Here is a 25744-nt window from a genome sequence, read left to right as displayed (position 1 = left end):
CCTAACATCACCTATATTATAAGATATAGAAGCAGTGTTCCAACCCAGGTCTCTCTGATCTCTAAATCTAGGTACATTCCACTGTGCCAAGATTCATACTCCTTCCTTTATGTTCACCCCCCCCACCACCAACACATTCATACTAGATAGCTAGGAATTAAATGATTTTGTTTTCTACAATGCTCAAGAAGCTCACCAGTTTCATTTAGACTCACCAGTGCTGAATTGAAGTGTCATCCTCAGTATCAGAATGTTATGCTTTGTGCCCAGCACTCTTCTGAGCTGTCTCCCATCGATAGTAGGCATGGTAATGGGGATTGCCGGGTTCTGGGAGCTAGACCTCCAGTGGGAGTCTGGATGGCACACCAAGAGAAAAGGATAATAGTTCAGAAGAAATTGCAGGGTGCTAACCAATTCAGAAGAGGGGAACAAGCAAGGGAAGTTCCATAGGGGATAATTAAGTTTCCAGCAGCAGCAAGACTAAGTTTAGTAAAGAAGTCCAGGAACCCAAGGCAGAAATTAAAGACCAGAGTAACTGTAGGTTAGAAACCTACAAGGCGCATGGAAGGCCCATCGTTATACTGATGAGTAGGTGAGCCGTGGCTGGGAGCCAGGAACAAGACCTTTAGATCAGTAGGTGGGGTATGCTCTTTTATTTTGCATTTCATGGCTGGAAAAAGCTTGTAAAGTTTCTGTTTTAAGACTGCCAAGTTAAGGAGCTATCTTCAGGCTCTTGGGTGGGCCTTTGATCAAACAAGAGCCAATGGGATTATTTGTTAAGTCATAGCATAGCATTCACTGATCCACCAGGAGGACTTGGTCTGTTATTTCACTGACAAGTGTCTTAGTGAGCATAAGTGTTTTCTTGGGATCCGTCCCAGCCTCCTTTCTCTGGCAGGGTCCATTGCTGCTTTTCTCCTCCTTACACCATTCAGTCATGCTGACCAGTATGGGGACGTGCTGTGCATTATGAGGACCTCTGGACTTTGGAGCATGCTGTTCCCTCTGCATGGTCATCCCATCCACTCCCTTCTGATCACAGTAACTCTGACTTTAGGCTGCAGCACAGCCATCCCACATTCAGGGAATCTCTCATAACTGTCCCCACTCTCTTCCCTGTCCTCCCTTAATCCCCATCAGTTAGATGTTCTTCTCCTGGATGCCCGTAATGCCCTAAGTTCCTCTAGGGATGGAAACGTACCCTAGTACAAGTATGATCAATAACGATAACCGATAAATATGGAGAACTTGCTGTGTACAAGACACTGTACTAAGGGATTTAGAGGCATTAATCATTTAATCCCTGTGTCGACATTTCAGAGAGCACGATTAGCATCCCCATTTCGTAAAGGAGCAAGCTGAGCTCAAGGAGCTGTCATCTTACCCCAAACCCCTAGTAAGGGAGTCAGTCAGGGGTAAAGCGGACACTGAGACCTTGGAGCTGAATTCCACAGCACACAGAGCGCACACATTTATCCTCATATAGACCTTGAGGGTCATCTTTGTGTAAGAGTTTATCCCACCTGCGACACCTGAAGTTGCGAAAGCAGGGACAATTTCTTGCTCAGCCCGCCCCCCGCTCCCCCAGGTGTGGTCCACTCTTTGATGGAGTGGGGTTGAAATGAATTGGGGACATAGCCTGCGGCTAATCTGACCTTTCTCTCTTCCCGCAGAAGCCTACTGGGGAAGTGGGCAGCCCTGACGTGATGTACTCAGTGAGCAGAGACATTCCATTCCAAGAGAGGTCTGCGTGACGCGTCCGGGAGGCCGCCATCGGCCAGGCCCGCCACGGGGTTGCTGAGAGGGGCAACAGCCGCATTCTCCTGTGCCTACCACGTAACCAAAAATGAAGGAGCACTACTGTTTACAAGCCGCCCTGGTGTGCCTGGGAGTGCTGTGCCACAGCCAGGCCCTCACCACCGAGCGGCGGGGCCACCTGCGACCCTCGTTCCACGGGCACCATGAGAAGGGCAAGGAGGGGCAGGTGCTGCAGCGTTCCAAGCGAGGCTGGGTCTGGAACCAGTTCTTCGTGATAGAGGAGTACACCGGGCCTGACCCTGTGCTCGTGGGCAGGGTAAGGCCGCTGCTCTGCAGTGCTTATTTCTCCCTCTCACCAGTCCAGCAGGAGGGTCTGGTCAAGAAAGAAAATTCCTGGGGGAGAGGGGGCACTAATGACCTTCAATAAGAACCATGAAATCATTGTTCAAACATATTTCAGCCTTTCCGCCCCCATTCATAGACTTATCCATATTAAGAACACTTGTGTTTTCCACTTAATATACCATTAAACTCCATTTTTAATGACTGTGCAGTAGTCCACTGAGTTGAAACCATTATTTATTTACTCATTCTCCCAACGGAGGGCATTTGGCTGACCACACACCCTACCTCCATGGTGGATGCCCCTTCCTTGTGCTCTGAGAACCCGCCCTGCTCTTTGTGAGAGCTTTCCCTTCTGAATTACACGGGTCTATTTCCCTGTCTCCCTCCCTGGACCTGACCAGTGTCATTCTGTGTCCTGAGGTCCTGGTACTAAGCCCAGTTTTGGGAAGGCCTTGGTCAATATTTGATGAAACGGATGTGTCTTAAGAATGGGTGGGATTTTATGTGCTTTAGCTCAGGGATGGCAACACCCAGTTAGGATGATCTGAGTGTCCTCCCAGTATTTAAGACTGCATTCTCTGTGTACCCCCTCCAAAAAGGGGCAAAGGGTAGGCATTCTGAAATATGTTAAAAAATATATTGCCTGTTATCATTTATTTTTAAGTGTGCAGCCATCTTTCAGAGGATAATGGTGTTAAGGACAAAGAGATAGGTGTTCATCTGCATAAGAATGAAAGCCCACTGTGCTCTGGGGAAGAGCTAGGCCAATGGTAACCTGGATAAAATATTCTGATCTTGAAAGAGTTCAGAGACTAGTGGAAGAGACACATCTACCTAAGCGATTAAAACACACACACACACACATGCGCGCGCGCACAGAGAACAGGATAATGAAGAAATTCAACAGAAATTATTACACATTTACATGGGAATGTTTGGGAAGGATGGAGGAAAGTTTCATAGAGAACATGGTAATGACCTGTGACTTGAAAGAGGACTCGGAGTTATCCCGTGAAGGGAGCAAAGGCCAAGGGTAGCTCTGAGGCGAGCTAATTTCTAAGCCTCCTATATTCCAAGGAGTTATTTCAGTTGTTCTTTAACATGCGAACAGCAATGCATATTTATGTAATTGACATATTTGGAAGAGGTTCATATTAGCATCTCAATAATGTTGTTCCGGGTTGGGAAAGTGCCTTTTCAATGCCAGACATACCAAAAGAATTTCATTCATGTATACCCAAAAATGGAAAGACTATACCCAAAATAGAAGTCGTCTGGGGGAAATGGGAACCCAGGGAAATAATTGGCATGTGAATTCCCTACATGAGGAGATGGGCTCTGTGCCCAGAGAGGAAGACGAGACTTCAGTCATGGCGGGGGCCGTTGCAGCCTGAACAACATGGGGAGCTGTGCGTGAATTGTTCTGAGGATATAGAACCTCCCCGCCTTAGGGACTATCTCAGTGGGGAACAGTGTGTGTGTGTTAGGGTGCGGGACTGAGAAGAGACAGGACCTGGAGAACCTTTTCCTTATCACTGTGGAGCAAGCGGTTGACATACCCACTAAAAGGGGAATATAGGGCAAAACATGGAGAAAAGTAAGCAGTGAATGATCTTTTACATAGGCACATGGGATTGAGTGTGAGATGTCAGATTGGATGGGGGAAGAGACAAAAGGGGCTGGATCCTGTGGATCTTCCTCTTGAGATACTGTGGATATATAGTTCCCTGAGAACAGAGGGAGTAGACTCGATGACCTTTGATTTGACGACATTCAAGGTTGAGTGCTTTATGCTGCTCTGAAAAAGTAGATTTTGGCAGGCAATGGACTTTCAGATTTCTTGCAGGAAACACAGTCTGTGTCATGCTGTGCTCTGCAGAGGGGGAAGCCATCAGTCTTTGGCATCAGGAATTGGCTATGTATGCCTCGGCAACTAGATCCCCTGATAGGATTGAATGGTTTCCCAAACTGCTTTTTGTGTGGAACCTAATAAATATCATTGTCAGTTGTATAGGTCATCTTTGTTGGAGAGAGAAAAAGGAGAAATTTATATTCAACTTACAAATCTGAAAACAAAATAGAGGAAAAATAATGAGCACTATGGTTTTACTTTTTTTTTTTTCTTTCAGTTATTTGGTTGATCATGAACTAGAATCTGTAATTCTCAAGAAACTCGGCCAAACTCACATGTAACCCATGAAGGCCCCTGGAAACTTCCCTTCTAGACACTCCTATTAAAATAAGCATTGATTTCCTTGTTTCTCATTCACAAGACCAAGCCCCTAACTTATGCCAGGTCTGAGGCAGACAAAAGAAACAAATAACAGACTGTGGGGGTTGGGGAGGAAGCCAGGGGAACCACGTCAGGGATCCTGCCCTCACTGTGGAAATTGTATGAAGACTGGGGCAATCCTGTTCATCCTTTGGAGGTCACTCAATAGCTTCATATTTTACTCACAACTATTCACGAGAAATGCAGTAACCATCATTTCATGACAATATGTAGCTGGTTATGAATAAGAAGTTCTGAAAGAAAGTTTTTTTTTCTTTTAATTTTTCTGAGACACACTGTGAACTAAAATCAAAATAGTCTTCCTGATTTGTGCCTACAGGTACCCCCCCTTCCCTCACCACCCCTGAACTGAAGTACTTGGGTGTTTCAGCCACGGACTGCAGATCAATTAGATACTTTTTGAGAAATTGAAATAACACATTTTTTAAAACAGTGTATTGAACCTTGCTTTGTGATTCTGAACAAGCTCTCTGGACCTTGGTTTCATAACAGTAATATTAAAATGGCATTAATAATAATATTAAAATGACATTTACTTATAATATCAGTACTAAAATGTCATTGATAATAAGAACTATTATTATTATTACAACATTATTATTATTATTATTATCATCATCATCATCAGTGCCTTTTGAATAAAGCTTTCTGATTTATACTGAGGTTTCTTACATAGTAGGTAGAACCATGGGTTTTTTAGCCCTTCAGCTATACTTGAAGCCCACAGAAATGGTAAAAGCAATGTTTATCTCTTCCGACAAATGGCATAATGAGGGCAGAGGAACTCAAATTAAGATGGAAGCTTTAGACATTGAAGTTATATTAAGAGAAAGTGAGGAATTAATTGCTACAGAAAAATCAGATGTGGTCTTTGGGTGAGATCCACACAGAACAGAATCAAGCAAGGCACGGGATGGGTAGTCAGGACCAGCCAAGTGTGGATTTAGGCAAGTACCATCATGTCTCTGGGCTTTGTCAAAGGAAGCAGAAAGAACCTAAACATGTTTAAAGTTCTCTCTATTGCCTAAGAAGTTGCACTCCTATGAATCTATCCTACCCACACAATGCCTGTGATCAGAATGGGAGCTTCCTCCCAGCAGCCATGTCCCCAGACCCTCATACCTCATGCTCCTCACAGAGGGTCTTCTGGAATGGTCTGATCAAGGAATTGCTTGTAGCAACAGAAGCCTGGAAGCAACCTCTGTGACCTTTGGCAGAGGACAGCTAAAACGAGGTGATAACATCCACCCAGTGGGTGAGGTCGATCTGCATGTATCTGTGTGAAAGACCACCTGAATTTACTTTTATAGGAAAACACCAGAGGTGGAGAGTGACGTGTGCACTATAGCACTTTATTGCATAAAAATAAACCGGGACATTTATGTATCTCACTGTACAGATATTCTAGCATATGTGTAAAATATATCTTGGAGGATTCACAGGAAACTGGTAACAACTGTTGTGTGTGAGCAGAGAAATTGAGGGAGTGGGAATCAGAACTGAGAAGACTTACTTATGGCATAAATGTTTGTGTTTTTAAATTTTTTATGTTATGTACATATTTCTTTCAAAATAAGTCTATTAATATAGATGCATATGTATATATATTTTGTTTGGGTGATATTTGTGCGAATGTGTGCGTCTATTTTGTATGGGTGTGTATTTGTGAGGAAAGCATGAATCTTAGAATTTAAAAAACTCAGGGTTCAAGTTCGAACGCTGGGTTCACTGCACCCAACTGTGTGACCTTGGCCAAGGCAAGTATCTTCTCTCAGATTCCATTGCTTCATCTGTAGAAGTGGGTGACAGCATCTCCTTCTCACAGTGTATGTGTGTGTGTGCACATCTGTGTGAGTGTGTGTGGAAGGTACTACAGCAAACAGTGTGCAAGTGAGACTCTGTCTCCCCATGGCCTCCCTCATGGAATTAAAAATCTCGATTTCTCTTTTCCTAGCTTCATTCCGATATTGACTCTGGTGATGGGAACATTAAATACATTCTCTCAGGTGAAGGAGCCGGAACCATTTTTGTGATTGATGACAAATCAGGGAACATTCATGCCACCAAGACATTGGACCGAGAGGAGAGAGCCCAGTACACGCTCATGGCACAGGCGGTGGACAGGGACACCAACCGGCCACTGGAGCCACCATCGGAGTTCATTGTCAAGGTCCAAGACATCAATGACAACCCTCCTGAGTTCCTGCATGAGACCTACCATGCGAATGTGCCTGAGAGGTCCAACGTGGGTGCGTACGGCTGGGGAGACCTGCTCCATCTACAAGTCTGGGTTCCTGTGGGTGGCAGGGGCTGGTGCCTGCTCTCCGGAAAGTCGAATTTATACTGCCTCTTCTGTGGCATAATGACAAAAAAAAAAAAAAAAATGTTATCTGTGTAGTTGAAGTTTCAAATATTTAAAACAGACCTGAGATTTTAAAACCTAAACTTCTAGGGGCACCTGGGTGGCTCAGTGGGTTGAGCCACTGCCTTCGGCTCAGGTCATGATCTCGGGGTCCTGGGATCAAGTCCCGCATCGGGCTCTCTGTGCTCAGCAGGGAACCTGCTTCCCTCTCTCTCTCTCTGCTTGCCTCTCTGCCTGCCTCTCTGCCTACTTGTGATCTTTGTCTGTCAAATAAATAAAGAAAATCTTAAGAAAACAAACAAACAAAAAAAACCCCTAAACTTCTAAAACATAAAGAAGTGTGTCGGAGTGGCAAGAACATGACGGCATCCAGGGAATCCTGGCTCTGACCCTCATTGGCTGTGTGACCTGGATCCAGTTCTATCTCTCTTTCTGTAAAATGTCCCTTTTTATAAAATGGAAAGACAATTTCTAGTCTTGCTGGATTAGAGGCAACGTAGTTCAATCACTAGCTCACACTGATGTCTGTTGCAGTCACGATCATGTTAATATTTGTTGCATGTAGACATCATGCTAATTAATGATTTCCATGGTGTTCTTGCATTTCATTTTTGCTATGATTCATCTTTACAGTGAGGTATGTCTTATTTGACATATCTTACAGATGGGAAACCCAACCCAGAAATAGGTTAACTGATTTATCCAAGGTTATCTGAGCTATTAAGTGGCTCCAGAATACACAATGAGTCATGACATGCTGTCACGATCTGTTAGAATAATTTACAAGTGGATGTGTATTTTCATCAGGCCTAAAGACATGCTGCATTGTTAAAGGATATTTCTCTGATGGATTTCTTCAGGTGGCTACCTTCTCCTGGCAGTAACTTTTGTTTGGTTTTATAGAATGCATGCCGTTGTGGTCTGTTGGGAAACATGCCTCATACTGAGAAGGGTTTATGTTTCAGACAGTGATCAGGGCTGCTCTGATAAGGGAATGAGTCTGGTTATATGAATCAAAGACTTTAAAGCCTGAATGGACTTAAGAATCATCTGGGCCAAACTGCCCATTTTACAGATGAGAAAACCAAGCAACAAAAATAGGTACTAACCTGCCCAAAATAGTTAAGAGGTGGAAGTGACCCCAAACCCCTAAGCTCTTTCCACTTTGCATGTAGAATTTGGGATTAAAAAAAAAAAAAAAAAGTCTCTTTTTTTCTCCTCTGGATAAAGTCAGACTTTTCTCACATTTTATGAAGGTCAGGCTTCATTTTTTGTTTCTCTTCCCTGGCCAAGACCAGTCCTTTAGTCTCACGGTATTTGCCTAGGGATTTTAAGGAGAAAAAAGCAGACATGAACCAAATCATTCAATAAGAGACAGTAGCATCAGCAACTGAGCCAGAAGGAAGGCCTGTCATTCAAGCAACACTCCAGAGGAATCTACATTGTCCTCACCTCCAGGAGCCTGCTGATGCTTCAGGCTAACACCCAGACCTTCTGTCACGGCTTATAAGAGTAGAGTCTGCTGTCAGTGCTGTGGAGGTGGCCCTCACCAGCCAGAGGAACCTAGGCAACCGGTCACGTCTTTCTCAGTTTTCATTTGATCATCTATAAAGAGAGGATAATGTAAACTGCATTGAGGGTTAAGTAAAATAGATGGAAAATACAAGGAGTCGTAATGGATTTAGTGGAGTTCCAGAAGCAAATGGAGCATAGAGATTTAATAATTTCCTTAGCTCAACCACAATAGTAGAGAATAGAGCCTACTCTCCTTTCAAAACCCTCAAAGAGTGCCTGATTGTATGGAAAGAGTTCAGAAAACTCGTTTGCACAAAATAATGAATTACATAAAAATAATTAAGGAAAAGGAAGAATGACTTATACACCATATACAAATGGCTGACAATCGTAAATTAAAGGGTTGACAGAGGCTGTGTGAATGGGATCCCAAGCCTCCCACCCAGAACCTAGCCCCTGTGCCAAAAATATCAGAGAAACCGTGGGTTTGGTTGGTTGCTGGATGGGCATTTAATTCCTGACTCTGGTCATAATAATCCACTTTGCAAAATAGATGGTAACATTTCCGACTTCTCACATCCAGTTTCTCAAAATGCAGTAGATGTAAGCATGAGGAGCTGAGGTAGGCTGGCAGAACACATGGAATGTGCCGGAAACAGTGCTTGGAGCAGAAGCATTAAATGCCTTTTCTCTTCCTCTGGCCCTGCACCCCGTTCTGCAGTCCACACTGTGTGCCCTCAAGCCCTTGTGACCATCAGGGAAGAGAGGCTCTGGGAGCAACGGAATTCCATCCTCACTCCTTTCCCTGGTTCCTTTGGACCCACCCAGGTGTATGGGTGGTTTCTGTTAAATGACTACCAGACCCGTTAGAGGTGGGAAGATGCAATTTTCATGTCACCAGGGAACGACATTCTGTACAATATTTATAGCCATAAATTAATTAAAATGTAGTATTAGGAGCTATTTTATTACATGCAAAGCAACAATAAAATGATGTATTTATTGCTCTGCTACAGATGGAAGACTGCTCTCTGTCCTTTTATGAAAAGCAATTCATCATTAATTATCCTTTATTATACTCTTTGGGAGGATTTTTATTTAATTATTTGATATACTGAACATTTCAATTGCATGGGTCTTAGAATGTTTTCGCAGCAATGTTATTATTTTAACTACTAAGCATAGCACAATGTACTTGGAATTTAGAAAGTTCCCTTTGAAGCTACGGAAGGTTTTTGTTTGTTTGTTTGTTTTTAAAGAAGACAAGTGGGAAGGAAGAAAAGGAGGAACAGAAAAAGATTATTTTACATCTCAACCCCGGAAAAGCAAGCATGTTACATAGTTGCTGGGCTTTTCTTTGTTTTTAATTTTAAGATGAAACTTTGTAAATTAGAATATAATTCAAAACGCTGAGAGAGTGTTGCTAATGAATTTATTTCATTTTTAAGGGACATCGGTCATCCAGGTGACCGCTTCAGATGCTGATGATCCTACCTATGGAAACAGCGCCAAGTTAGTATACAGCATCCTGGAAGGACAACCCTACTTTTCAGTAGAAGCACAGACAGGTAGCGTGCAATGTCATTGTGATCCGTGACACACTGTGGGTGACCAGTCCGGCTCTACTTCCGAAACCAGTAGAATCTCAGTCTCCTCACCTATGAGAAAGGCCACCTCACAGGGTTGTTGAGAGGTGTAGACGCTATGTGTGCACGTGCCTGGGTGTGGTTAGTTTCCAATGAACCTTATTTATTATTGTTTTGGCCTCTGTGTCACCATGCCACAATAATAAATATAATCTTAAAATACAACTTTTATATTAAAATCGTATCTTAAAAGTCAATTAAATTTAAGGGCTTCTCTTAAAATACTTAAATTTTATCATAATTATCAACAAAGGATCCCAAGGAGGACACCATAGAACTTGATCTGAAAACTAGTAGTTCTCAAAGCTTGTTTCGAAGCCCGCCACGCAGGACGGTGGGAATGGGTGTTAATAATGTTCCAGTGTGTTTGGGACATAGCACATTCCTTCCACTGTGCTTATGGATTCCCAAGAGGTCTTTCCAGGAAGAAGGCTCTGCATGGCTCTTACAGGAAACAAATGGCAAACCAAAAGAGTGAAAAAATACAATCACCCAAACCAAGTGGTTTCACTTCATTTATTCTGAACTTTATTCCAGGATCCTTTTATTAGAATAAACTCTGCAATCCTGTGAAAATTCTAGTCTACAATAATCCCCTAAACTGCTTTCTTCTGCTTTTTCTATAATATACCCTGTATATTTGAAAGATATTTATTTACAAATAATCCACATTTGTTGGTATACTTAAATTTATATGAAATATATATTAATATGTATACACAGAGCCTGTCAATCAGATATTTTGTCCATTTATTATATATGATTTCCAGTGACCTATATAATTATTTATCTGTAGCCACGTTGCTTCAGAGCATGGCTTATGCAGCTTCTTGCTATGATTCCATCCAAGGCATTTGCTCTTTATCCTTTCCAGATTAACCAAGGATAAATGTAGGATTTCATCCAGATTTTTGAAATGTTGAACACTAGTGGAGGAATTCCCAGTTGCAACTTTGATTTTTCCCAAGGACTCATAGTTAGAAATCATCAATTTGAACCTACCAAAGTATCTAACAGATCAGGAAAACGAGACTCAGTGTGTTCAAGGGTGTTGCTGAAAAATACAGACATCAGGGCTGAGAGACGGACAAGGGTGCTCTCTTTCTATTTCCACTGTAAATGTTACCGCATCTACAGAGAGGAAAAGCTTGCACCTGTTCCCGAGAGATTCAAGTGAGCATGGTTTTCATACAGATGGTGTGCTGATATCCAGAGATCATGTAGAATTCATTCGCTTAGCACCGTTGTCAGTGATGGGTGTCAGTACTCTAAATATTTGTATAAGCATTGTGTGTATTTTTAACTCATTTCGCTCTCTCTTCTAAAATTTAATAATTACATCTTAACATATTGCATGGAATACATGCTACCTACTTTTAACCTAAAGCCTAAGAATTGTATACTGGGAACAGACGTTCAGAAGATTCTGCTAGCATTTCAAAAATGTGGGTCTAGTCATGGGTCTATTCATGGATATCCATGCAACGGGCCCTCAAATATTTCAACCTTTAGGATTTTGAAGTGTTGTGCCTTTTTTTGTTTTAATGTTGTTCTCAATGAACATATGTGATGTTTCCTGCTCGCCTGTCCAGGTATCATCAGAACGGCCCTTCCCAACATGGACAGGGAAGCCAAGGAGGAGTACCACGTGGTGATCCAGGCCAAGGACATGGGTGGACACATGGGTGGACTCTCAGGGACAACCAAAGTGACGATCACACTGACTGATGTCAATGACAACCCACCAAAGTTTCCACAGAGTAAGTAGGTGGGCTTGGCTTGCATGTTTTAATGGGGCCACAGACAGCCCTTCTCTGACCCCTTCCGGCTTTACTCAGCTTTCAAGAAGAGATCTGTAAGAATGGAGTCTCTTTATCATTCATGCAAAAAATGGAAACAAAAGCACTACAATAGCAACATAAAAAAGTGAAGGTGCAATAGACGTAGTCAGAGGAAAAGGAGACCTAAAAAGTTCTATGACCCTGGAAACAGAAAATCTATTTTGCTGGCTTTTTCACTAGATACTGGCTATGCAATCTAGTAATTCATTAACCTCTCTCTGTCTCAGTGTTCTCATATCTAATCTGGAGGTAATGAGAAAACTGAATGAGTTATCTTGCTTTAAAACAGACTTCCCCAAACTTTGGGGTTTAAAACAATAATAATAAATTTTTGTCATGAGTCTACAATTTGGGCAAAACTTGGAGGAGACCCCTTGTCTTTGTTTCCATGGCATCAGGTGAGGATGGCTTGCTGAGGCTGGAGGACCCATTTCCAAGGACGCTCACTTATGTGGCTGATGAGATGGTGTTGATTTCTCTCCATGGGTAGCTCACCAAGGATTGGCTCCGATAGGTTCTGAAAGCGAGAGCCCCAAGGATATCAAGCAGAACCTGTATTGCCTCTTGGGACCTAACTTTAGAAATCACATGCCACCATCTCCACTGTAATCATAAGACTGCCCAAATTTAAGGAGAGTTCTTGTAGACCCCATTGTTCAATGGAAAGACAGTCAAAGTCATGTTGAAGGAAAAGCACTTGGGATGGGAGATATGGCTTTGACCATTTTTAGAGAATACAGTCTTCCACAGGTCTTAATTAATAGAATGTTGTTAGAACTAAGTAGGCTAGTTAAAACCTTATGGTATCTGGCATAAGTTGTTATAATTAAGTTGTTATTATTATCTGGGGGATTGTGATCGTTCTACAAAATTGATGATTGCTAAGGGAAATAAAAGAAGAAACGATTTTGTAAGATTATTAATTATCATAATTACAACAACTACCATCATTTAATGAAGACTTACTACTGTGGAGTATCTCTATAAGAGCCTACATTTTACAGATAAAACTGAATTCTGTGACCAGTATAATAAGTTGCCCAAAGAATGTAGCAAAGCCATCCCCAAAACAAAAAATATCCAGTTAAAAATAGTCAGAAAACAGGAACAGAAGACATACAGATTGCCAATAGACATGTGAAAAGATGCTGAACATCACCCACCATCTAAGAAACACAAATCAAAACCACAATGAAGTATCACCTTACATCTGTCAGAACACCTAAAATCAAAAACACAAAAAACAGCAGGTACTGGTGAGGGTGTGGACAAAGGGGAACCCTCTTGCACTATTGGTGGGAATGCAAACTAGTAAAACCACTGTGGAAAGCAGTATGGAGGCTCCTCAAAAAACTAAAAATAGAACTATGCTATGATCCAGTAACCGCACTCAGGGCATATACCCTTCAAAATATAAAATCACTAACTCAAAGGGATACAAACACCCCTATGTTTATAGTACCACATTGGTCACTACAGTAGCCGAATTATGGAAGCAGCATGAGTGTCCATCAATAGATGAATGGATTAGAAAAATGTGGCACTCCTATATACAATGGAATATAATTTAACCACAAAAAGGATGACTCTTGCCATTTGCACCAATATGAAAGGATCTACAGAGTGTAATGCTAAGTGAAATAAGTCAGAGAAATGCAAATACTGTATCATCTCACTCGTGGAATTTACTAAATAAAACAAACTAGTAAAAGAAAATAAAGAGAGAAACCAAGAAACATATTCTTAAGTCTAGAGAACAAATTGATGGTTACCAGAGGGGAGGTGGGGGGAGGTCATGGCTAAAATAGGTGATGGAGATTATTCTGCACTTATTCTGATGAGCACTGAGTGATGTTTGGAATTGTTGAAACACTATATTGTACACTTAAAACTAATACAACACTGCATGTTGACTATACTGGAATCAAAATTAAAGATGTAATCAAATTTTAAAAAATTAAAAATTAAAAAAACAAACAAACAAGAAAGTAGCAAAGCCAGAGCTTGAACATAAATCTGTTTATGTATATATAGATAGAGACAAAAGTACAGTGTGTTGTAATGTTGCTGATGCTGCTAGTACTTGGGGGAATCATCACTAGATTAGGAGAGTATCTGGTAGAGCTTGGGAGTTTATTGTCAGAGAGATGGCACTTTTTACAAACTGGGGAACAAGGCAGGGAAACAACTATGGCCCCAGGAAGGCACCACGGTCATTCAGAGGAATCCAAAGACGAGGGTCTGTGCAAGGGAGATACTGAGATAGAATTACAAGGCCATAAACAGTTCTCATAGGGTCCCAGACGAGATGAAGAAAGACTGCTTTACCTGGTCAGGCACAAGGTTCAGCACCCCAATAAGCTTAAATCTCCTATGGCATTCTAACAGACTACATGCTCCATATCTACACTACAAAATTGTTTGGCAGGTGGAAGGAAAAAGCAAACATGACTATTAGCAGGCAGCCGTGAATGCCCTTGCTCACATGTGACGATATAGGAAAGTTCCATCACTTTGGTACAGATACTAATTTCATTGGCATGAATTCAAATCAGTTTTGCAGAAAATCGGATCAGAACAGGTTTCCGTAAACCTTCCTGTGAATTGGTAGTTACCTTCTGAGACTTATCAACGAAGACTACACTTTCCACTTGTCTTTGACTATCAGATTATGATGTAATTAAGGAGCATATGGGTCAACCTGAAAGCATTCAAAACCACATTATATAGATAAATATAGACAAGAGTACTGGAACAGATAAAATCCATGAAAGGAAACCTAAAACGTATTTAAGTAATTTGTCCAAAACCACTCAACTTGGAAGTGGTAGGTTTGGAAAGGTTTGCAACCCTTGTTTCTCTGTCTTGTTTCACACACAATATTTTTAAAATATGAAAATGCAGATAAGATCATCTCAAATCCGGCTTCTCTACTGAAAACCTTCCAGTGGCTTCCACCACATTTAAACAAAACCTGAAATCTTTCCCATCTCCTGCAAAGACCTTTTTACATAGATGAGCCCTAGCCTACCTCTGTGCCCTCACCTTTTACAGAAAGCTCCAGCAGCACTCCATCTTGCTTCTGTATGTCTTCAGTATGTGCCCACTTCAGGGTTTTTGCCATTTGTTTTTTTTTTGCTTTGTCTATAATTTTTATCCCCAGAGATTCGCATGATTGATTGCTAACTCTCTTCAAGGGAGTTCAGATGCCTTCTTCTGAGAGATGTCTTCTCTGACCAATTCTAAATCAATCTCAATTCTCCTTCTTTCTTCTTCTCACACAGACACTGAGTGTCTGTGTACACACTCAAACATACACATCACACATTCATATGCACACTCACACTCATACATGTATATGTATACCAGATGCTCACACACAGCCAGACATGCGTTCACACATGCACCAGCCCCCTCACAAACCATCAAACACACACACTGTCTCATTACCCTCTACCGCTTACACTACGTTATTTTTCTCCCTGGCAATGATATAGATAGATAGATATACATTTGCTTCTTTTCCTCTTCAGTGTGCCTCAGTAAGGGAAGAAACTTGATGATTTCATTCACCACTGAGTCTCCAGGGGCTAGAGCTGCACCTGGCACGCATCAGGTTCCCAATAAATATTAAATAAATATATATGGACAGCCCACACTGTGGAAAACTTTCCCGATAAGGCAGTGTTTATTGATCAAACGGTGAGGAAGGTGATGTAAGAGGAAAGTCAACTAGAGAGTTAGAAGAGTCATAGCCTTGAAGGATAAAATTTGCTTTTGATTTTTTAAAAAATATGGAGCTATAAGTTTGTTTTTGTTTTTGTTTTTTTAAGAGAAGGATGTGTTTCTGGGTACTTGGAAGTGCCTTGAAATTAACTTGTAGACCATCCTGAAGACATGAAAAGAAGTCTTTGCTCTTTGAACATATAAAGACATACGCAGTCCTCCATCACTTCCTGATGGGAAATGTAGCTGAGTATTGTTTTCCTTTCTCACATGTGGCAGGTGACCCCACCACATCACCCTGGACCCCGACACTGTTTCATCCTCCTTTGTAGAACACATTTCTTTGACAAGCCGTCCGTGTGGGATCTTCCTTCCCATCCATTCACTTCTTTCATGTTTTCAATCAATAGAGAGTTCAATTTCAAACCCTTTGAGAAATTTATTGGGATTCAATGAAATCTAAAGTCGTACCAGCTGCCAAATAAAAGAGAAAATAAAAATAGATGTCTTCTTCTTCTAGGCGTATACCAGATGTCTGTGTCAGAAGCGGCTGTCCCCGGGGAGGAAGTAGGACGAGTAAAGGCAAAAGACCCAGACATTGGAGAAAATGGCTTAGTCACATACAATATTGTTGATGGAGACGGTATGGACTTGTTTGAGATCACGACGGACTATGAGACACAGGAGGGTGTGGTCAAACTGAAAAAGGTGAGTTAGAGTGAGGCCACAGGTATGTGAGCAGGCCAGCCAACCCTGCCAAGGCAACACTGCAGGGAACGCAGAGAAACGAGAATATGGACGACAGGGGGCTGACGCGATACTGCAATTCAACTCCCAGTTCTGGGCCATAACAGAACTATATCCCCTTCTGTTACTGCAGAGGGAGCTAACAAAGGGGCTGTGGCTGTTGCCAACTGCCTGGGAGTTTTTCTGTGAGTTGGCACCATTTTCACACAGAAGGGTAGATAGCTAGATAAATCTAGATTTTGGACAAACAGCCCTGGGCACATAAGGGGTTCCTCCTTTGACTCTGCCAAGCTAACTCTGTTCATACTGGCGGCTCAGAGGCATTTCCCATCTGAAGCATCCAGGGGCCACGGCCTTGCTGGGCCCTCTGAGAAACTGGAGCCAATCCTCTGCTTGATTTTCTCTCAAAACTGAGCCTGAGAAACAGCAGCGATAGACCTTCCCCCACAGTCAGCTGAATGGTCCCTAAAAATGTGTCTTGGAATTGACTCACAGCAAAGAGGAGTTTATTATTTGTCCTCGTTTTATTTTAAAAATCTAAAATGTACTCAGCACTCAATATAGGCTAAATGAAGTCTGTGCATCTTACAAACATTTCTTCTTCAAGAAAAATCATATAAAGTAGATAGTATTGTCCCCATGGGCAATAGTACCTCAATTTAATTATGTGGAGCCTGGGACTCAGACGGATTAAATAATTTGATCTTATCATAGTCACACAGAGCAGGTCATGGACATGAAATTCAGACCTAGGGCATTCCGGAAAAACGTCCTACTCGACACATTTTGGAAACAGCTGGGCCAGAAAAAGATTATAAAGAAGCCAGATAAGATTCAGTTTCAAGTGAAGAAATAGTTACGATATTTTCTAAAATGGTTTTTCCCCCCTGATTTACCACTTGAGAAATCAACACCTCTCTATCATCAAAGTGTATGGAGCATTAAATCTGAATTAGATGATGGGATTACCTTGGTTTTAATCAAGCATTCATTTTCAACTTGGTTTTGTAGCATGAATATTAAGCTCCTTGGTGTGATGGGAAAGATTGGACTGTAACACTGATAAAAAATTAATTTAGAGAATCAATAAAGAGGCCAGTAGCTGGAGAGCAGGCAGGAGTAGGGTCGGGGAAATTCCTGGAGGAATCTTTTAGTTAGGGAATCGGAGAGAGATGTGCTCTCAGAAGCTGACTTTTCGCAATACTTGCAAACACTTTTGGGTTTGGGGAATATTCTATGGGTCACAAAACAAAGAGAAGGCAGAAGGTGACTCTTTCGTAAAAGAATATGGAAGTTGAGGTAAACTTTGGATACTTGGAAAAGTCAACATTAGTGACAAAGAACTAGTGGCCGTGGCAGCCTAATCATCGACCACAGAGGGCTGGGGCAATCCCTCCCTCTGGTTTTCCTCTAGAAAAGTAGCTGAGTGACTTGTGTGTTAGCACAGAGCTGTCAACTTCCCTTGTTAATTAATATTACTATCCCTTCTGCTTGACACTGATATATGAGCACTGACATCAGCAATTCCTGCTTCCCACCCTTTGCTGTTCAAGTAATTGGGTGGTTGGTTATGCTAAGGTTGTCACCTGTTTTCAATGTATTCATGGTATAAACACGTACTGTGTCTCTAAGATCCCGAAACATTTAAATCACCCCATGGAACTCACACATCACAAATGAGCTCTCTGCATATGATTAATTTGCACATTTCCCCCCAATTCAGGGTGTTTATTCCAGGCGAAGGAATAATTTTCTATAAAGCACTGAAGTCTAGGTTTAGGGCACATGTTATGTTATTTATTGGTAAAAGAATATTTCTGTTATTTCATTGGTAAAAGAATATTTGCTGGAACTTGTAGCACAAAGTTCCAATGTCCACCAGGAAAGAAAAGAATTTTGAGGGGTCAATGTAACTGTATAAAATGATGGAGCCTATGGAAGTCATTATACATGATTTAATAATATAAGAGAGTACAAAAAGAGATCATGGATGTATTTTTCTCTTAAAATATTCTTTAATATGGTATTTTTACTCATTTCTTAATTTATTCACTCATTTTTCTACCAAGAGTTATTGAGATCTTATTCTTTTAAGCAGGCCCCTTGTGAGAGGCTGGACAACTAAAGGTGAAGAGATGGAGTCCTGGCTATAGGGAGTTCACAATTTAACAGGACAGTTAAGTGAAAAGATAGTTGAAATAGAGTAGGTTTTCTCAGCCTGGGTATATTAACATTTCAGGACCAACACTTCTTTGTTGTCCAGGGCTGTTCTGGACATTGTAGGAGAGTAAGCAGCATCCCAGGCCTCTCCTTGCTAGATGTAAGCACACAGACTAGTGCACCCCACCTGTTGTGATGATTTAAAAATAGCTCTAGACATTGCCTCATATCCCTGGCATGAGGTAGAGCAAAATCGCTCCCCAGTTGAAAACCAACCATAATAAAGTGTCATAAAATCTATGAATATGGGTCATGAATGACTTTTTATACAAGTAAGAATTTACTCCTAGAGAAGTAGGAGTTTACCAGATAGATAAGGAGAGGAAGCCACACCACCCCCCACACCCTCCCGCCCAATAAAAAAAAGAGAATTCCTGAGGGTTTAGTACTGTTAAAAAAACAGGACGCATTTAAGAAACTTGAATAAGTTCAGTCTTGAGAGTTTGGGCTGGATACTGTGGGACGAATTGAAACACTGTTGTTGGGATCCAAGAGAGAAATTACAAAGAAATGAAGAAGGCAGAACAGGTTAGGGTGAAGAATTTAAGAGATATTTAGGAGGTAGAGTCATTCATGTATCAAATAGCTTAGGAAGCAATAAATATTTCTTGAGTATTGACTGTGTCAGACACAGTAAGTGTCAGGGGTGTAATGGTGCATAAGAGAAAACCTGCCCTCAGGATATCCAGACCGTGTCTATGTGGTTAGCTGAAGAACCAGTGCGAAATAAAAATGAAACATGTTGGTGGCTTGGTGGACTTGGGGAGGAAAATCCAATGTGTTCATTGCAACGCCCTTGATCAAGCAGGTTGCTATTTATGGAACAGAGATCCTGGTGTGGTTTCTGAGCTGTTTCCTTACTATCAAATAAACTCCTTGTAAAGCAGTATGAGAGCAGCATTAGAAGACATTTTAAATATCCCCTATTTTAATAAAACTATTTTTATGTCTGAGTATTTTTTTTTTGTATTCTTTACCCACATGTATATACATACTGGCATATAACATTTGACGCAGTTGCAATCATAGAGTGATCGGATTTGTTAACTTAATGTCACATCATAAACATTTTACATGCTGTTATATAATGCACATAATCATTTTTAATGACTACATAACATCCCATCCTATTGATAGACCATTATTTCCTTAATAAAATCTCACAGTTGGATGTGGTATTTTGTGTGTATGTTTCCCCTGATTAGATATAACACTTTATTATATCTGACAGACACCATGCATTCTTGAATATTGTTTGTGTTGCTTTTCTGTTGAATTGATCCCTCAAGGAGAATTCTCAGAGGTAGGATTAGTAAACTAGGGGTTACTAAGATTTTTATGGTTTATGTAGTGTGTTGCCTCATTCAGCTTTATTTCAACTACTCATAACATGGATATAAATGTTCAGAGGGGAAATTAACTTAAATCATTTTTTGGAAGGAGTCAAGGTATACATCGTAGGTCAATGCGAAAAGGTGGTTCATCCAACAGCCCAGTCCCTCATTCACTCAAAACAATCAGTGTAGATGCTCACTTGGTACAGCCAATCCTGGGGAACGGGTAAGATCAACCAGACTCAGCAGAGTCCTTTGGGATGCTCCCTCCCTTACCCTGCCACCTCACCACCTTCCTAGTAGGGGTGAGAATAAGGGACTGCAAAAGGGTAGCTCAGGGAAATTGACTCCACAAGGCAGTGAGGATTGGGCTGACCACTCGAAGACTTAGTCAAATCCCACCAAACTAGGAAAGGGCATTGCAAACAAATGTTTGCAAGGATCTGAGGAGTTTTGCTTGGAATCTGAAAAGTATCATTTGGACTGCAGCGTGACTGCCGTAGCCTCAACATCAACCGTGCTGTCCATTGGAAACTGTCCATGGCTCTGGGCTCTGGCCCCTAGCCATACGCCTAAATCCAGTTCAAAAAGTTCTGCTCTGAGAGCATCACCGGGCTACCTGAGATTAGAAAGTCTCTCCTTACCTGCTCACAGAACTGTCATATACCAGTTGTTTATGTTGCCTAATAATTGGAGATGTTTGAGATATTGCAGCAGTCTCGTACCCGCAGCCCATAAATAACATTCCTTTCTGCTGCTCAGTAACCCAGAGAAGGAGAAAGGAGTTGCTGAGTCCCAAAAGGGTGGATTGGCCGTGTCCGATTTTCCTTCAAGAAGAAGAGTGTTCCCTGAGTCTGGGGTGTTGGGGCAGGAAGATGACAGAAAAACCGTGAATATGTTTCTCCTTCCTGAAATTGGAATCATCCTTAGTTTTGAGCTTTGTAGAATTAGGTCAGGACTAAACCCCATGATTAGAAGCCCATTCACAGGAAGTGTGTGCCAGGCAGTTGACAACAGCATGGCAGGCAGATGCTAACCTTAAAAGACCCAACTCTTTCCAAACATTTGGTAGTTCAGCATCCTCCTAAGTGCTAATTAGAAAGTTCTGTTTCCTAGGCATCCAAGCTTGTTTCCCTGCCAGAGTTGTACTTTTCACCTTTGGCTGATTGACTCACTATGCCTCCTCTCATCCAGAAACACAGAGTGTTTACCATCAACTTCTCAATAACGACAGTCATTCAAATATGACTTCTCAATTTTTCTTGAATCTGTGTGAAATCTATACTGTTGATTTTTTTTTTTCTTGAAGTGGGTTTCTTTTAAACGTATATGCATTCTTTTAACAGGAAAGCATTATTCTCACTGTCTTAGATCACTTGCCATAAATGGAAGGTAACCTAGAAATGAATGCAATCAAACAAAATGATGTCATTACATTCTATCTAGACAGTTGTATCACAGTCTCTCAAAAGGGGATTAGGAAGCATAACATATATGTTAAAAAGTAGCACTATACTGAGGTATACTGATGTATCCTTGAGCTGTTTGGAACGGACAAATTAGAAAAGGAATACTAGTGTTGATACGTGATTTAATAAGTAAGTTAATGTCATTCAACAAATCCATCCACCAAAGTTACCCATAAACTACCTGAAGTCCTCTTAAGGGCCCCTGTTAGTCAGGGTCCCAGACTTTGAAAAATGCTACATGGTTGGAAAATTAAAAATTAGTCTCTCAGTACGATTAAGCCAGCTGTGTGTGTGTGTGTGTGTGTGTGTGTGTGTGTGTGTGTCTGTGTGTGTAAGAGAACAGTCACCTAACAAGACATACTTGTGCGGAAATTCAGTGGGTTATTTTTATTACCAAGATTCCTAGCACTTTACAGAATGGACTACATCATTTACTTTTGTAGTGTTTTAATTCCTCTCCTTAGATGATTTTAGTGAGTGATTTGGACAGCCTTCGTGTTGTTGTTATAGAACGAAGTTCATTTTCGATGATGTGGTCTTTCTGTGTCTGTTGTGCTCCTGGAATTACCCATAGAGCGCAGTCCAGTTTTCAGCAATTGATTTGTCTGATTTTCTGACCAAATGGCTCAGGTAATTGGATATTGAATAGACACTGATTTTCTCCCTTTGAGGAGCTATTCACTCTGCCCTGTAAAACAATCCGATCTCTCTCCTCTGTGATTTTTCTTTTTCAAGGAACCGGTTGTCAGTCTTCTCTTCTTCTTTCTTGCCAGCCTGTAGATTTTGAAACCAAAAGAGCGTACAGCTTGAAGGTAGAGGCAGCCAATGTGCACATCGACCCAAAGTTCATCAGCAACGGGCCTTTCAAGGACACGGTGACGGTGAAGATTGCAGTGGAAGATGCTGACGAGCCCCCCATGTTCTTGGCCCCAAGTTACATCCATGAAGTCCAAGAAAATGCAGCCGCTGGCACGGTGGTTGGGAGAGTGCATGCCAAAGACCCCGATGCTGCCAACAGCCCGATAAGGTACGGATATTTATTTAAAAGCCTGGATGAAGAATTTTCGAGGCAAGAGGTTTTAGGAAAGCCCTGAGGGAAACACATCCTTCAGTTTCAAAAAGGGTCCAAGATGATCTGGTTCAAGGCAGTGTAAACAAGATTAAGATGTAGAAGACGGGACTTTGACTCCGTCTCTGCCACTGACTTTTGGTTGGGCTTGTTCAAACTACCTCATTTCTCTCTCAGCAGGTTTGCCAATGTGTACTAGGTGAGGCGGCTCTCAGTGGGGCCTATCTCAGGGAGCTGTGTTGTAGTAGGAATAAGGATTATGAAGTAATTATTGTAATTATAATTTATTGAACATTCTTCTATGCTCCAGTTACTCTATTATGTGTGTTAGAAGTGGGATCTAATGTACCCTGTCAACTTTATTTCATAGGAATTATTGTTGCTATATTGTTTTTTTCTTCTTTTTTTTTTCATTGCACAAGTCTTTATTGAGCACCTGCTATGTGCCCAGCCCTGCGGTAGGTGCATGGGGGTACAAAACTAGAGGCAGAAATAGCAGGGACCTTGCCAGGTGATGTGGGGGCCGAGGTGTTGGGGCATGGGACGCTGCTGCCAGGCCTGGGACGCTGCTGCCAGGCCTGGGATGGGTGCACACAAAGGCTGTGGGTGTCCGGCTGGAGCAGGGAGCGTGCGAGCGCCACGAGGCCGCGGCCCAGCCCTCACCCTACACGAAAGCGAGCTCCAGGAGCCCTGCTATATTGTTGCTATATTGTTGCTATGGGGGATATGGGGTCTCCATGGTGCAAAGTGACTTGGCCAGTGACACAGCCCGTGAATAGGGAGCTAGGAGAGCAAGCTCTGTCTATCTAAAGGCTACTGAGAACTTTGAAGAGATAACAACAGGCCACACAAATTTAGGCTGCATTTATCATTAAGAATCTATCTTTGTAACTTAAAAAAGCTACTTAGAAAAGTGATTCAGAACCCTGCCTCCCCCCGCCCCCCCCCCCGCCGCCCTGCCCCCAGCCCAGTGTGTGTTAATGACTGAGGAGGCTGATGAGGAAGAGGACAGAGACGAGAAGGTAGGAAGATAGCCAGAGAAGGCGGGTCACACATCAGAGACGCCGAGGGGACAGGAGTGCACAGCTGCCTGGAACCTGTCCCTGGCTTGGATTCCGGCAGGTTTTTATGTGTGAATAGCCCTTTCACTGTTTTCTTTTTCTTTCTTTCTTTCTCACTTTTTTTTTTTTTTAATTTTAAGATTTAGTTATTTATGAGAGAGAGAGAGAGAGAGAGAGCACCAGAGAGACGGGAGGAAGGGCCAACAGAGATGGACAAGCAGACTCTGCACTGAGTGGGGACCCCGATGCAGGGCTTGGTCCTACAGCCCCGAGACTGTGACCTGAGCCAAAATCAAGAGTCAGATGCTTAACCAACTGAGCCACCCAGGCACCCCACCCTCATTCTTATCTCCCTGGACTTCTTCCTCTGCCTCCTCCTGGTCTGCCTGCCTCCAGTTTCTCACCCACCTGTCTGTTGTCCTACGGCCAGACAGCATTTTCACGCACACGCCCGAACATCATAGCTTTGGACTTCAGTTATCAGTGATCAAAGTGTTCCCCCTGGCAGCTCCCTCCCGAATTACCCCAACCCCTCTTATTTAGTGTCAGGCTCTTCTTGGAGCCTCTCCACCCGGATTCCTGCTGTGCCCTGCTCATCTCTGCCCTTTTCGGTCTACTTTGGCATCAGACTCTGAGTGGCAGCTAAACTGGACCACTTCCTATTCTTTGAAGCACAACCTACTCTCTCCTGATTCCTGACTTTCGCATGTTCTTCCTCCCCCAGGGAGCTCTGCTCCCGTTTCCTTCAGACCTGCCACATGGTACCCATGTCTCCCGTCTCCACTTGGGTGTCACCCTTCCAGGGCACCCTACTGATGGCTCAGATGCAGGTTCCACCTCACAGAGCTCAGCACATAAAATCATAGTGACTCTTTAGGTCATGCATTGTCCTTAGCACACTCAAAGAGCATCAGGGACTGTCTGGTTCCAGGGTTGATAAGCTAGAGCCCACAGGAAAAATCCAGCTGCCATCTGCATTTTGAGGAATCTCTATTCAGTTTTTCATAATGGCTCTATCTTGAAGAGGTATCTGCACTCCCATGTTCATTGCTGCATTATTGCCAATAGCCAAGACATGGAAACAGCTTCAGTATCCATCAATGGATGAATGGATAAAGAAAATGTGATGTATATGGGTGTGTGTACATGTATATATAAATTATAAATATATATGTGCTTAATATAAATTTATATATACACATATATGTATCTGCATACATATTTAAGTGTATATATATGTGTGTGTATACATGTATAGATGGATTATAAATTAGGCTTAAAAAGACAAGGGGATCCTATCATTTGTGATAATTTAGATGAATTTGGCAGATATTCTGCTAAAAAAAAAAAATAAGTCAGACCCTGAAAGACATACACAGCATGATACTACTTATATGTGGAATCTAAAAAAATGTGAAACTTTGAGAAACAGAGGACAGAATGGTGCTTTCCAGGGTGGCTGCCCCTAAGGGGTATGGAGATGAGTAGATACGGATCATGGGGTACAAATTCCAGTTATAAAATGAGTAAGTTCCAGACATCTAATATATAGCCTGTTAATCATATTTAAAAATGTATGCTTGCAGTTTGCAAACAGAGTCCATCTTAAGTGTTCTCAACACACACACAGAAAATGGTAACATGAGAAGTGATAAATATATTAATTAGCTTGCCCATGGTAATCATTACACAAAGTATACTTCTATCAAAACACAATATAGCATACATTATATATAGACCTTTTATTATTTGTCAAACATACCTCAGTAAAGCTGGAGGAAAAAAAGTAAACAAATCTGTCATTAAAAAAAAAAAAAATTGTTGTGAACAATGGAGTTTTTCTGTTGACACTGAAGAAACTGAAGAAACTGCAGAACGGCCTGGAGGAGGACCGGAAGGGAAATGTTGTTAATTGCCTTTAAATTCTTGAATGTTCTCTTTTGGGAGAAAGGAAGAAAATTGCCCTTAATGGGTATCTTCTCAGCCCAAGACAATGGGTCGCATTAAGTTATTGAAATCAATCCTCAGACATCCTTTGATACTATGACTGCTTTGGATGCACTAGATGGAAATACTGAGTCTCAAAGGGGTGAAATGTATCTGTCAAAGTCGCACAGCCCGTTGAGTATTGAAGACTGGACTTCAGTCCAGATCCGCCTTCAGTCCAGTTTGAGCCTCTTACTCTAGCCCAACAGTCACCAATGAAAAATCTCCCAAGAAGGTTTGAGTACAGTGCTCTCGCTATGCAGGAGGAAACATTGTATAATGACTGAGGGTCGGTGTAACAACACCTTTAAACTACTCAAAACTGTCCAGGCTATAGATTTTAAATTATTTAACTTAGAATATCTAGGTACA

General features: G+C 41.8%; 1 protein-coding gene across 1 annotated transcript in view; it reads left to right on the top strand.

Annotated features, from left to right (window-relative positions):
• Positions 1–25744, top strand: part of CDH11 (cadherin 11) — a 149572-nt gene that overhangs the window by 100033 nt on the left and 23795 nt on the right. Inside the window, exons 3-8 of the mRNA XM_059383692.1 lie at positions 1674–2074; positions 6351–6645; positions 9722–9841; positions 11512–11679; positions 16007–16194; positions 22030–22283. Coding sequence (XP_059239675.1) covers positions 1847–2074; positions 6351–6645; positions 9722–9841; positions 11512–11679; positions 16007–16194; positions 22030–22283 — 1253 coding nt within the window. The 5' untranslated portion in view covers positions 1674–1846. The remainder of the gene's footprint in view (positions 1–1673; positions 2075–6350; positions 6646–9721; positions 9842–11511; positions 11680–16006; positions 16195–22029; positions 22284–25744) is intronic.

Source organism: Mustela nigripes, chromosome 17, assembly GCF_022355385.1.
Source record: "Mustela nigripes isolate SB6536 chromosome 17, MUSNIG.SB6536, whole genome shotgun sequence".
In the NCBI taxonomy this organism is placed as follows: Eukaryota; Metazoa; Chordata; class Mammalia; order Carnivora; family Mustelidae; genus Mustela; species Mustela nigripes.
The sequence above is the reverse complement of the archived record's forward strand: the minus strand, read 5'-3'. Positions and strand labels throughout refer to the sequence as shown.